This window comes from Notamacropus eugenii, chromosome 3 (genome assembly GCF_028372415.1).
Source record: "Notamacropus eugenii isolate mMacEug1 chromosome 3, mMacEug1.pri_v2, whole genome shotgun sequence".
NCBI classification, from domain to species: Eukaryota; Metazoa; Chordata; class Mammalia; order Diprotodontia; family Macropodidae; genus Notamacropus; species Notamacropus eugenii.
The window spans coordinates 370,174,371-370,187,394 of NC_092874.1; the positions used below are offsets into that span (position 1 = coordinate 370,174,371).

The 13,024-nt window shown below is 36.8% G+C and overlaps 1 protein-coding gene across 1 annotated transcript in view; it reads left to right on the forward strand.

Moving 5' to 3' along the window:
- The first annotated feature begins 8,237 nt into the window (after positions 1-8,237).
- Positions 8,238-13,024, forward strand: part of CCDC192 (coiled-coil domain containing 192) — a 352,874-nt gene continuing 348,087 nt past the window's right edge. Inside the window, exon 1 of the mRNA XM_072597419.1 lies at positions 8,238-8,416. Coding sequence (XP_072453520.1) covers positions 8,334-8,416 — 83 coding nt within the window. The 5' untranslated portion in view covers positions 8,238-8,333. The remainder of the gene's footprint in view (positions 8,417-13,024) is intronic.

Genomic DNA, 13,024 nt, shown 5'->3' on the forward strand with positions numbered 1-13,024 from the left:
GATATGTTCTTTTTATTTTTTTCTCATTTTGTACGTAAGTTTAAAATGAATAAAAGAATTAACAAAAAAAGTTAATTGCTTTGTGTCTTGGAGTTTGAGGTATAAATGTTTGTTATTTGTTTTGTTCTAGAATTGATCTGTGAATTTTTTCAATGGATATTGTTTTCTCTGTTCAGAGGCTCTGGCTAATTTTCTCAAATTATTTCTTGCCTTATGATCTTGAGTTTTTTTTAATTTGTCATGTTCTTCTGGAAGAGTTATGATCCTTAAGAGATCTATAATCTCAATGTATCTGACTGACCATCATGATTCAAAGTTTTCTATCCTGCCAGTTCTTTTTGCTGTTTAAGCCATAAACTGTGCTTTCATGATTCTTATTTTTCTCTTTAACTATTTGGTAACATCTTGTTGTGGTTCCATGCTTCTCTTGGAAATCTGCAGGGTCCTTTGCCTTGATCAGGTGCTGATTTTTTTTTCTTGATCTTGCAACATTTATTCAAAGATGTTTAGATTTGTTTGGTCACTCTGGTGGTTATCTTTGTTTATGTTATTTAAATCTTCCCAATTGATTTATCTTCCTGTGCTCTAATTTTTCAACTGAATTTTCATCCTTCGAACTTTAATAGTTTTCATCTCCCATTTTCTTAAATTCCCCTATTGTTCACGTTTTTACTTCTTCCTCTTTTAGGGTAGTCCTGTTGTACAGCCTGTAGGTTAAAGTTATCCTTCTCTGCTGTTAATTCATTTGATTATTACCTCATTAAGGATTTATGTGTCTTACTCTGTGGAAAGAGCTGAAATCGCTCATTTTGCATAACTCATTTTGAAGAGTTTTGATGATTGGAGAAAATATCTAGTACTCCATTGTATTGATCATGTGACCTCACAATTCTTTTCATTATTTTACTATTATATTTTTACCTTGTCCATTTAAAAATTTTTTTAATTTTATTTTTTCTCTCTTTTTAAAAATCAGTTTGGCTTAAAGGTTTCCAATTTTGTTAATCTTTTCAAAGAATCAACTTTTAGTTGTGTTTATCACTTCTATAGTCTTTTTGATGTTGAAAAAATGTAATATTTTGTGTTTTAGTCACATGTGATAAAACCATTTTTATTAATTTATCATTATTCTTAATCCAAGCATTTATATGGGAAACAGAGTCAGAGAGACATAGATTGAGAGAGGAGGAAGAAAGATTTAAACAGAGAAAAGGAGAGAATGAGGGGTGCTCAAAATGGAAGAAATACTCTCAGATGCATTCCTTTCACAACACATTTTGAAGTAACATTTATAGGAATAACTCCAATATCTTAATTAGATATCTCATTTTTTTGTTCTTTTTCCTTCTCTCTGAAAGGATTAGATTTATGACCCAGTTAAGAGCAGTACTTTCTTTCCTCATTTCCTGAAGGGATTAGAGCATTGATCATAGGGAAAATGCCCTTGTTCTTTCTTCACTTATGACCATCTTGGGGAGAGCCCTTAAGGAGAGTACTCAAATACTGATAAGTGGTCCAGGAGAATGATTCTCTAGGGACCTTCCTGAAAGATTAAGTGACTATTGTTCTATTAGATGGAATAGAATGTTAACCCTAAACTCTGTGACAATGGGTTATCATAATGTGTCATTTTCCTTGTTTAAGACTTTTTTCAGGTAAGTTTAGAAAGAGCTTTAGAACAAAGAAACATTTATTATTTTCAGCCAAGCTAAAAGAAATTGTTTTTTTTAAAGGTGCTTTCATATTGGTTTCCAATCTATCAATTTTTCTGTTTTTATTTATTCCTCTAATTTTTATGTTTTGTGCACATTTGAGTTTTCTGTGTAGTTTTAAAAACTGCATATCCCATTCATTAAACTTATTTGAAAAAATTGTTAATATATATTTTAAAGAATATTATCAGTGATGTTCTGATAATTGCTTACCATCTTGTTCTTAAAAAATGTACTGTATACTTTTAAGTTCAATTTGAATTATTATTTTCTTCAACACTTTCTTAAATCTAGATAATCAACAAAAAAATAAACCAAGCTTTGAATTGTAGTGTTTGCGTATTTCTGAGATGTAAATGTTCACATTGAAAATTTGTTCTTGAAAGCAGGTTTGAACTGACTCCTGCATAATATTTGTCTCGAGTATTGCTTTAGCTGCATCCCAGAAATTTTGGTATGTTGCCATTCATGTCATGATTGTTTCTAGTATTTCTGATATAGTATTCATTTTTAAATCCATCTAGGTCTTCACTTTTTGCCTGTGCTCTCTGAATCATTTACTAAAAGTGAGACTGTATACGTACATACAAATATATATATATAGATATAAATAGATATAGATATATCTATATCTATCTATCTACCTAGTCATTTTATTGGCCCTTACTTTTTTGAGACATTTAATTACATTTTGATGGTAACCATTGGGGTAAGAGGTAGAGGCAACTTTTAGATAACAGATGGTAAAAATAATATTCTAAGATGTATTCAATGTCCATTATGCAGGACTCTTCAGTCTTAGCATCAGACACTGTTTAGTGCCATTAGTACTTCTTCAGGGCACGGACAGATATCTATCGCCACCTAATGGTTTAATGCAAGAAAAAAGAAAAGTATCTTGGCAATCCCTAGTGCCTTCAGTTTGAAAGCACTCTCTATAGGAAAGGTTTTTGGTAATATTTTCCCTTGGATATCTCTGCAAAACACCCAAACCCAAAGTAAACCCACCTGCTTTGGGTAGTGGACAGAGCAAAATTGGTTTTGAATGTTAAGGTAAACAATGGACGTGGAAATCAGAAGGCTTGGATCTGTATTCCTGGCGTTAATACTAGATATAAGTGTTCCTGGCATTAATACTAGATATAAGTGGCCCTGAGCAAACTACTTAGTTCTTGTGAACCCTAGTTTCCTTTTCTGCAAAATGTGGATAATAATACTTATAATGACATAGCCTTTGAGTCAGGAAAACCTAGATTCAAATCCCATTTCCAGTACATACCGTCTGAATAGGTCTGGGGAAGTTACTTAATTCACTTGTGTTCCAAGGCTATCAATTACAAAACTGATGTGGATTAGTGGAAAGAATTTCCTTACATCACTGAAATCACAGGTCCATAATGACACTATTGTTGCTAGGCAAAAAATATTTATTAAAGACATCCAATGTGACAAATGCGGTGCTAAGTCCTAGAGATACAAATGCCAAGCAACATAATAAAAATAGTTCCTCAGGGAGCTTTCTTTCTTTTCTTTTTCTTTTTTGTTTTTTTTTCTATTAAAAATATTTCCAAATTAATCATGTTGCAAAGAAGAATCAGAACCAAAGGGAAAAACTACAAGGAAAAAACACACAAAAAAGAGAAAACATTGTGCTTCAATTTTTGTTCAGACTCCATAGTTCTTTCCCATCTTTAGTCTTTTGGAATTGTTTGAGATCACTGAATTGCTGAGAAGAGCTAAGTCTATCAAAGCTGGTCATTGCACAATGTTGCTGTCACCATGTACAATGTTCTCCTGGTTCTGCTCACTTTACTCAGCATCCGTTCATGTAAGTCTTCCCGGGTTTTTCCGAAGTTCACTTGCTAATCATTTGTTATAGCATTTCTTACATTATTTCTTATAGTATTCCATCACATTCATATACCACAACTTGTTCAGTCATTCCTCAATTGATAGGCATTCCCTTAACTTCCAGTTCTTTGAGGGATCTTACTTTATAATGGAGGAAGATAATACACAAAAGGGAGCTGATGAAGGAAGGTCTCCACTTAGAAGCAACATATTGAAGTCTAGAAAGTCAGAAGCACAGCTCTGATGTGATCTGGGAGATTCAGCTCTGGTCTTCCTAAGAGAGTGAAGTGGGATAGAAAGGAGGGAATTTTAGCCAGCCAACTTTCCTTTCCATAGTACCTCCTGCAGAGGAACATGTTAGTTAGTAATTTTATCCCAAAACTCAATTTTTTTCCTCTCTTTTTCTCTGTTTAGGAGTGCCAATACCATTCTGGTCCTTGGCATTTGCTTTTTTTTAGCAGAATTTTTTAATTTAATTTTTATTTTCTTCTCTGAATTTTAATTTTAAAAATATGTTTTATATGAAATTTTTGACATTTTAAGTTTTAAGTTGACTTAAATCCTGTGAGTTACTTTTGAGGAAATTTACTGTATATTGTTTAGGGTAGTGAGATTAATTTACTATTTTTTCAATCTTCACTCTCCCAGTGAATTAGTACTGGGGAATGATTGAATTCTCACCTCTATCTAAGAGTGTGGAGAGATGTATGGAGTAGTTTTTGAGCTTCTAGACTCATGAAAAAATGCTGATATGGACTGGAAACACATTGCCCAGCTGCCTGAGTAAGAAAACAAATTAGGTTTTTAAATAACCATATCTCAATATGGTATTAATGGTTACAGCCAACATGGAGATGAGAAAGCTGGGAAGTAGTGGGAGAGATAAAGTATTATACTGGGCAGAGGCAACACAGTGTAGTGTCAGCAAAACCTAGGTTTGAATTCCACTGCTGATACCTATTAGCTATGTAACCTGGACAAGTTACTTAAACTCTCTGTAATTCACTTTTTTTCATATATAAAATGGGGATAATAGCATACATTGATCAACTAGAATGATCTATAATTATTAAGTATTCCAGATTTCTGGGTAGACTTCTTTGTCAAGCTAGAGGTGGGGAGGAGCAGTAGCCTAAGGGAGAAAAGGTCACTATCCTAAACTGGTCACTGTGTTTGAGCTGCGAGACCATCACAACAGGGAAATTCTGAAATATTCTTCTCTGTTGGACTATGATAGAAGTTATTAATGAAGAGGTAAAAGGGCAACCCCTAGCCCTGCTTGGATCTGCAGAGAACTGAAGGTAGAGAGCCGTATGGAGGAAGAAGACCAAATAAACAATGGTCAATGACATTTCCTGGAAATTATGGGTAGCTATTGTAGGATCAATGACATTTACTGGGAACTGTGGGCAACTATTGTAGGAGGAGCACAGAAAAATTATGAGAGGCACCACTTACCATGAGCCCTACCTAGTGCATGAATATAAACTTTCCCTCACTGGAGATCTTAAGTAAAGGTTGAGTTAGCATGTATTGGTGTGTTGTAAGGTGCATTCTAGTGCAGGTAAATTGACCTTTTGATTCAAGTTCTATGATTCTATGATTATGACTGAGGATGTTGCTCACTTTTTCTGTTAGCTCCGAAAGAAGTCCTTTCTTTGACCCGTAATTACATTTTGTCTTTGAGTTTCATTATATGAAAACTCACAAGAAAAGTTAGTGATAACACACTGAGTGGCATCATATAATGAAATACCTATATTTTCTGTGTAGGGGCAATGAGCTAGAGAGATGGGAAAAACCCCTAGATGTACCCGGATTCTTCTTTTCAAGAAAGAGTCCTTGGCATAAATTATACTAATAAAAAGCCAAGTCCTTTATACACTTTTAACTTTTTGTTATTGCTGGAGCAGGCATAGAATACTGGAACTTGTTGCTGAGATCAATAGCAGACCAGAGTGACAGAGTTCTCATTGAGAAGGATAATTAACAAATGGGTCAATAGAATTAGTCTTGAAAAACATTAGGATTGACAATATAGGAAAATGGAATTTAATAGAAATGATGCATAATTATAAACTTCTATATTTGTTTTTTAAATTAGCTATATAAGCATGGCTAGACAACTTTTTTATTTCTTAAAAAGAATGTTTTTATTTTCTCAATTACATGTAAAAATAATTTTTCACATTCATTTAAAAATAATTTCTGAGTTCCAAATTCTCTCTCTCCCCTCCCCCTTCCTTGAGAAGGTGAGTAATTAGACATAGATTAGACATGTGCAGTCATGAAAAACATATGTCTATACTAGCCACATGCAAAAGAGAGTGTGGGCAATGCATGGATGCTTAAAAAAGCTTGGCACAAGGTAGGGTAGTGTGGATATCTCTAATAAGTTTATTCAGTATCAGAATTTTGTTTGTTTCTCTTTTTGCAGGTGAATTGATAATACACTTTTGCTTATTGTTAATATAATTTTGCTTCTTAATGATATTAAAGATTTTCCCCACCCATTATTGGACCTGCCCATCAAAGGGAGTTTGATTAGGGAAGACTTGTAGGAAGGCCCACACCTTTTGTTAATAAGGCACTGGTTCTCAAGGGCTGTGATTCCCTCTGGTTCTGAAAAATGTATAAATACTCTGAGGTGAGAATTTTACTTTGGGGCTTACTCATTGGAAGTGTTTGTCCAGACTAGACTCTGGGAAGCCACTAAGGATCCCCCCAGCTTTGAAAACCCAGATGTTGGTGCCTCTTTTTCTGGTAACTACGAATATATGGAATAGTCAGACAGTTGGATCTGTCTGTTGATGTAATGTATGTATTGCTTATGTCACACAGTTGGAAGACATGTCTGTTGACCTGTATTTCTCTGTATTTTCTTCAAAGTTCAGGGTGCTGACTTTTCCCCCTGAGCTACATGAATGATACATGTGCTTAAGTAAAGTGATTGTTGACCCCCTCAAAAGTTGCTTTTCCTTATAGAAATGCAGATCTAAGAACATTTGATAGCAGGCCCTCCTGTGTATGCTGAGGTCTTTGCTTTTATAGCAGGACTTGGCAAAACTCTTGAATCCATATATAAATCAATTGGCATGGGGCAGTTAGTTGGTGACAGTACATCCAGATTCATCAACTAGAACAGTGTATTGGCTATTGAATACAAAGCCTTAAAATTACAAGGCAGTTGCTGAATAATAGGAATCACAATATTCAGCTCACAATAATGGCTCTACTAAATGGCACTGATATCAGAGGATGGGCCAAGTCATTTAGCAAAGCATGGTGATTTCTGTTACTGTAGGTGAGCCTGAATTGGATCCAGCCAAGGATTATGGGGTACTGCTCTAGTCTGCCTAAGTGGGGACAATTTTCTGTCAGTTTCACTTGGAATAAGGATCCCACTTATCATTTTACTTAGACCATTTATTTCCCAACTTTCAACCCTAGCAGTAAAGGAAACTAGGCAAGATTTCATGTCCTCATGTAGGCATCTATTTACTGGTTCTGTGTTTGGGTGTCATTCTTATTTTATCTTAGTGAAAGTTTGTCTCCCAAGGTTATTCTGGGGGAGTTGAGTGGGGTTAGTGATATTCATCTTTTCTCCCTCTATCAGTTTAGATTAACCATAAGCAACTTTTGGGGGCAGCTAGGTGGTGCAGTGGATAGAGCACCAGTGTAGGAGTCAGAAGGACTTGAGTTCAAATCTCACCTCAGACCCTAGCTGTGTGACCTTGGGCAAGTCACTTAACCCCAATTGCTTCATTCTGGTTCATCTCTAGTCATTCTGATGAATATCTAGTCACTGGATTCAGATGGCTCTGGAGGAGAAATGAGGCTGGAGACCTGGAGACCAGCCCTCCTTCACTCAAAAACAAAGTCAAATGCAAGTCATGTCATTATTTCTCTGATGGCATAGTCTTCTTCTGCAACGAAGGACGAACACACAAGCAACTTTTGAAATGTGCAAAGTCAACGTTTCAACTCTTTCTTTTCTTTTCTGGCCTATCTGTGGCAAGGAGGAGAAAGCAAGGGAGGGGGCAAATAGTTCATACTGGCCATCAGCTATTGTGAGGGTTGTGTTCTGCTTATTGATTTTCCCAGTAAGGCAGCCAACTTTATTGACTCTAAGACAATCAGTGGAGGAAAATTGGCGGGATCCAAAATACCATGTTCCATTTCTGGTTCATACATTGAGAGGCAGCATGGGGTAGCAGATAGAGAACTAAACATTGAAACAAGAAAACCTCCCTCAGATGCTTGCTGGCTATGTGACCTTGGGTAAGTCATATGACCTTCCTGGGATTCAGTATCCTCATCTATAGACTGCAAGGTTTGGATTGGAAAAACTCTAAGGTCCCTTTAAACTCTAAATTCATAATCCTTACAAGCCTATAAGCTTGTCATTGGACGCTTGCTCTCAAGTAAATATGTTATCCTCATATGAAAAGGATGCTGTTGGCTCATTATCAGTAAGATGTGGGCTGTTTCTATTTTTTAAAATTTTCCCAAGTCATGATAGATTTTCTGTGAGCCAATAGCTCTCTTATAAGAATAACTTTTTGTGAGTGATTTGTTAGGGTTAGGGACACATACTGTGCCCACAGAGCTGAGTTTTACTTGGTATGAAGATAACAGGTCTGTTCTTTGACTATTGTGGTTGCCTAGCAACAGGGGACATCGGTGGTGGCAGGAATTCTGAAACTCCAGGGAATGGGTTAGTCAGTGCTTGCCCAATCGAGGAGGGCCCTCAGTGCAGCCAGGCTTGAGATGGGGTTATGCTATAGCAGGAAAATTGGGTCTGTGACCCCGCAGTCTGAGAATGTCATGTCTGACACAACAGACAAGAGGAGGTGAGTTCCTAGTTTGTTGAATCCCCTGTATACAGTAGAAATGATAGAATGGACCAAGCAGGCTACTCAGTGATGCAGATAAAATACTTAACTTTGGTCTCTGAGAAAGGGGAGCATGTTCATTATCCTTCCTAGGAACTTTTGACAAGTATCTTCTCCTCTGTTCCCTACAAAAAGCAACTGTGTTTACATCCAATTACCTATTATGATTCCACAGCTTTCCACTGGTGCTTTTGGTGGTCAGCAAGCTCAGTATGAGTTGAGTTTGATATGACAGCCAAGAAAGCTAATGCTTTCTCAGGCATCATTAGCATAGGCAAGGTGTCCAGCCTTAGGGAGACAAGAGGATAGAGTATTGGTGAGATTACATCTAGAACATTGAATTAGGATATAGTTACCACTTTACAGGAGACAACTGATCAGCTGGACAGCATCCAGAAGATGTTGACCAGGGTGTGAAGGAGCTGTGCTCATGCCATATGAGCATTAGTCAAAGGTCTCAGGGATGTGTGGTATGTGAAAAAGAAGACTTCGGGAGGACAGTGAAGTGGTTTTCAAGCATTACCAGAGACGTCATATGAAAGAGAGATTTGTTCTGCTTGACTTTAGCTGTATAGTACAGTCAATAGAACACTGGGCCTTGAGTCAGGAAGACCTGAGTTCAACTCCAGCCTCAGACACATACTAGGTATGTGGGTAAATCACTTAACCTCTGTCTGCCTCAGTCTCCTCAACTATGAAATGGAAATAATAATAGCACCTGCCTGCCAAGCCTAGAGGCCTGTATTGGGCTACCCGAGTCTTTCTTACCTGTCCAGGTCTTCGGCTGGCCACGCCGGATGCACGTATGAGAGAAAGGACGTTCCAGAGTCAAACAGGGGTTGAGCTTTATTACAGGGTTTCGGTTACAAGTGCAGGGGGTCTTCTTTCTTAGGACGAAGAGGGGGAGATTTCCTAAGAAGGCTAAGCTTAAGGGAATGGAAGTAGAAGTACAAGCGGGGGAGAGAGGGGGAGGGGAGAGAGGAAAGAAAAGAAGCGGAGCCCTACTTTTCTCTTTGGCTCCACACGTGCTAAGAGCGCTTTTAGGCTTCCTCAATCCTACTTAATCTTCAGCCACACAGTTTGCATCTCAATACCATGCTGTTAGGTAACTAGGTGTGCTCCAATCCGGGACGACCTCGAGGGCAGGGAGACTCCACCCATCAGGTATCTCCGGGGGAGAGGCGGAGATACCCGAGCTAGCCGAGCTAGCTCGGTCTGACCTTCTCGAACCCCCGCTGTTCATGGAGGGCCTCCTAAGACTCTAAGATTTAGAAGTCCCACTTTTACCTGCCCGAGACTGTCCACACGGAATTGAGCTTCCAGTCCCAACACCTGCCTTACAAGGTTGTTGTGAGGATCAAATGAGGGAACATTTATAAAGTATTTAGCACAGTGCCTGGAACATAGTGAGTGCTATATCAATGAGTATTTCCTTATCCTCTCCTCCCTCCAAAAACCTGAACTAGGAGTAATGGGTAAAAGTTGCAATGATGAAAATTTGGCATTGATTTAAGAAAAAATCTTCTTGACAATTAGAGCTATCCTACGGTGAAATCACCTACCATGGGACATAGTTCATTTCCCCTCACTGGAGGTCTTCAGAGAAAAGCTGGATTACTATTTGTTAGTTCTGTTGTAGAGCAGACTATTTTTCAGTTTGGATAGATTGGACTAGCTGAGATTCTGTGACGGAGAAAAGGAAAATTTCAGAACCTTCTCTGCACCATTAAAGTGACTTCATATTGAGATGAGGAAGCCAGACAAAGAGATGACTGATTCCTTTTCTACTCTCGATAGCTAAAATCCCAAATCAAATCAAAACAAACATATAGGTAAAATTAAGTCTACAAATGTTCAGTAGCTAAATACAGGATAATTTAGAGGTTCTGCATTTGGGGCACAAAAATGCCACGTGACTTTTGGTTAGTCATCTAACATTTTTTAGTTTCTCATTCATAAAGAGGTATCCAGAGGGAGGAATTTTGTGATTTGTGGGAGAATGTAGACAAGAATCAAGCAGGGTGAGAAGATCTAGCTACATTGTAATTTGTGCCATTGGAAGAAGTACCTATAGAGATGATACCATGGATACCACGGATATCATGGATGCTATCATATCAAGCACTGAAGTATAACAAATGAGGAAGTTAAACTTGAACTAGATTACTATTAAGATCCATTTCAGGCCAAAAGTTCTTTGATCTTCAAATTGGGCCATATTCAAGTACTGGAGAAGTCAATTGAAAAACAGTACTTTGGTTTAATTGTAACATTGTAATGAGACTCCATGTCCATATGGTCTGAATTTGCATTATGGTCTTGGTGGTGAGAGCTGTGCTTGAGGAAGGAGAAAGAGCATGAAGAGAAATAATTCCTTGATTCCTTACATTTATTTATATTTATTAGTATATGAGTCTGTTTACAGTGATTCTAAATCTTTACTCAAAAGTGAACAAGATAGAAGAAAAATATTTACATAGGCAACCTGTCTTCTTAAGGCTTTAGTTCTGCTTACCAACTTTCTTAAAAAAACAAACAAAAACTGAACACTTCTTTTCTTTCCCTCTCACCTCTTCTCACTCCTGCAAACTGAAAAAAAGAAAAAAAACCCCAAACTCTTGTAACAAATATGCAAAATTAAGCAAACAAATTCCTCCAGTGGGTATCTCAAAAAATATATGTCTTCTTATATAATATCAGTCCATGACCTATCTGGCAGGAGGTGGGTAGCACGCTTCCTTGGATTGGTTTCTACTACTCTGCCTCTGTAGTTGTGATTGATCACTGAATTACAGAGTTTTTAAGTTTTTCAGTTGTTTTTATACTATTGTTGTATTGTATAAATTGTTTTCCTACTTCAGCTCACTTCTCCCTGAATCAATTCATAACATGCTTCCTAAATTTTCATGAAACTGTCCCTTTCTTCACTTCACAATAGTATTCCATTATATATATGTACCATCATTTATTGAGCCATTCCTCATTAATGGGCAACCACCTCCCTTAGTTTTAGTTCTTTGGAACAACAACAAATAAAAGAAGCTGTAAACATTTTTTGAACTATGAATCCTTTCCTTCTTTCTTCGATTTCTTTGAGGGTATAGGTTTAGCAGTGATTTAAGTGGGTCTAAGATTAAGATAAGGTTGTATTTTGGTAACTTTTTAGCCTTATTTTCAGAGTCTAGAATGACTGGACCAATTCACAGCTTCATCAGGTTTGCATCAATGTACCTGTTTGCCAACAACTTTCCCATCATTTGTAATTTTCCTTTTTGGTTAACTTTGACAATTGATGGTATGAGGTAGAACCTATAAGTTGTTTGAATCTGGGTTTCTCTAGTTAGTGATTTGGAGCATTTTTTTTTTATATGACTACTAATAACTTCGAGTTTCTTCCTCTGAAAATTGCATTTTCATAACATTTGGCCATTTAAAAAATGGGAATGTCTCTTTTGTTAGATTTTGGCCTTTTGTTACTCCAGATAAATTTTCTTACTCTTTTTAGTTTTATTAAGTAAATCTTAGTTTAATTTTTTGATTGGCATGGTACTGAATGAGCAAATTAATATGAGTAGAATTATAATTTTCATTGTATTATTATAGCCTGCCCATTAACAAGTAACATTTCTCCAGTTGTTTAGGTCTATATTTCTATATTTCATACACATTTGATATGTAAAGTACATTTAAATTGCATTCATGTAGCTCCTATGTGTGTCTTTGAAGACAGACTACTTTAGTGCACCAATTTTTAGGGCTAAGATATTTAATTTCCAACCGATTTTTAATACTTTCTCCAGTAACCCTTTAGAAAAGAGTTCTAAGAGGCAGTCAGGTGATGCAGAGTTTAGAATGCTGGGCTTGGAGTCAGGAAGCCCCAAGTTTAAATCTGACCTCAGACATTATCTAACTCAATGACCCTGAACAAATCACTTTGCTTCTTTTAGTTTCAATTTTCTCACCTGTAAAATGTGAATAATAATAGCACCTACCTAAAGGGATTGCTGTGAAGATCAAATGTGATTGTGTGTGTGTGTGTGTGTGTGTGTGTGCGCACATGCATGTGTGTATGGGATTTGCAAATCTTAAAGCATTATATAGATATTAGGTGTTATCATCATCATCATCATCATCATCATTGTTGTTAGTTTTGTTGCATTGTGACCAGCAAAAGATGTTTTAAATATATCTGTTCTTCTGCATTTGTTTGTGAGGTTTTTATGCCCATTTTCTGGCCAATTTTTATAAAGGTACCATGCAGTTCAGAAATTATATGTTCTCCTTTCTATTTGCATTCAGAAATGACCAGGCGGCTATCATATCTACCTTTTCTTTTCTTTTTAAAATTGATTTATTTTTAGTTTTCAACATTCACTTCCACAATATTTTGTGTTAGACGTTTTCTCCCTGTCTCTCCCCTCCCCTCACCCCAAGACAGCATGCATTCTGATTACCTCTTCTCCCAATCTGTCACCCCTTCTAACACCCACTTCCCCTTATCCCCTTCCCTTTTATTTTCCTATAGGGCAAGATAGATTTTTATACATATTGCCCATATATCTTATC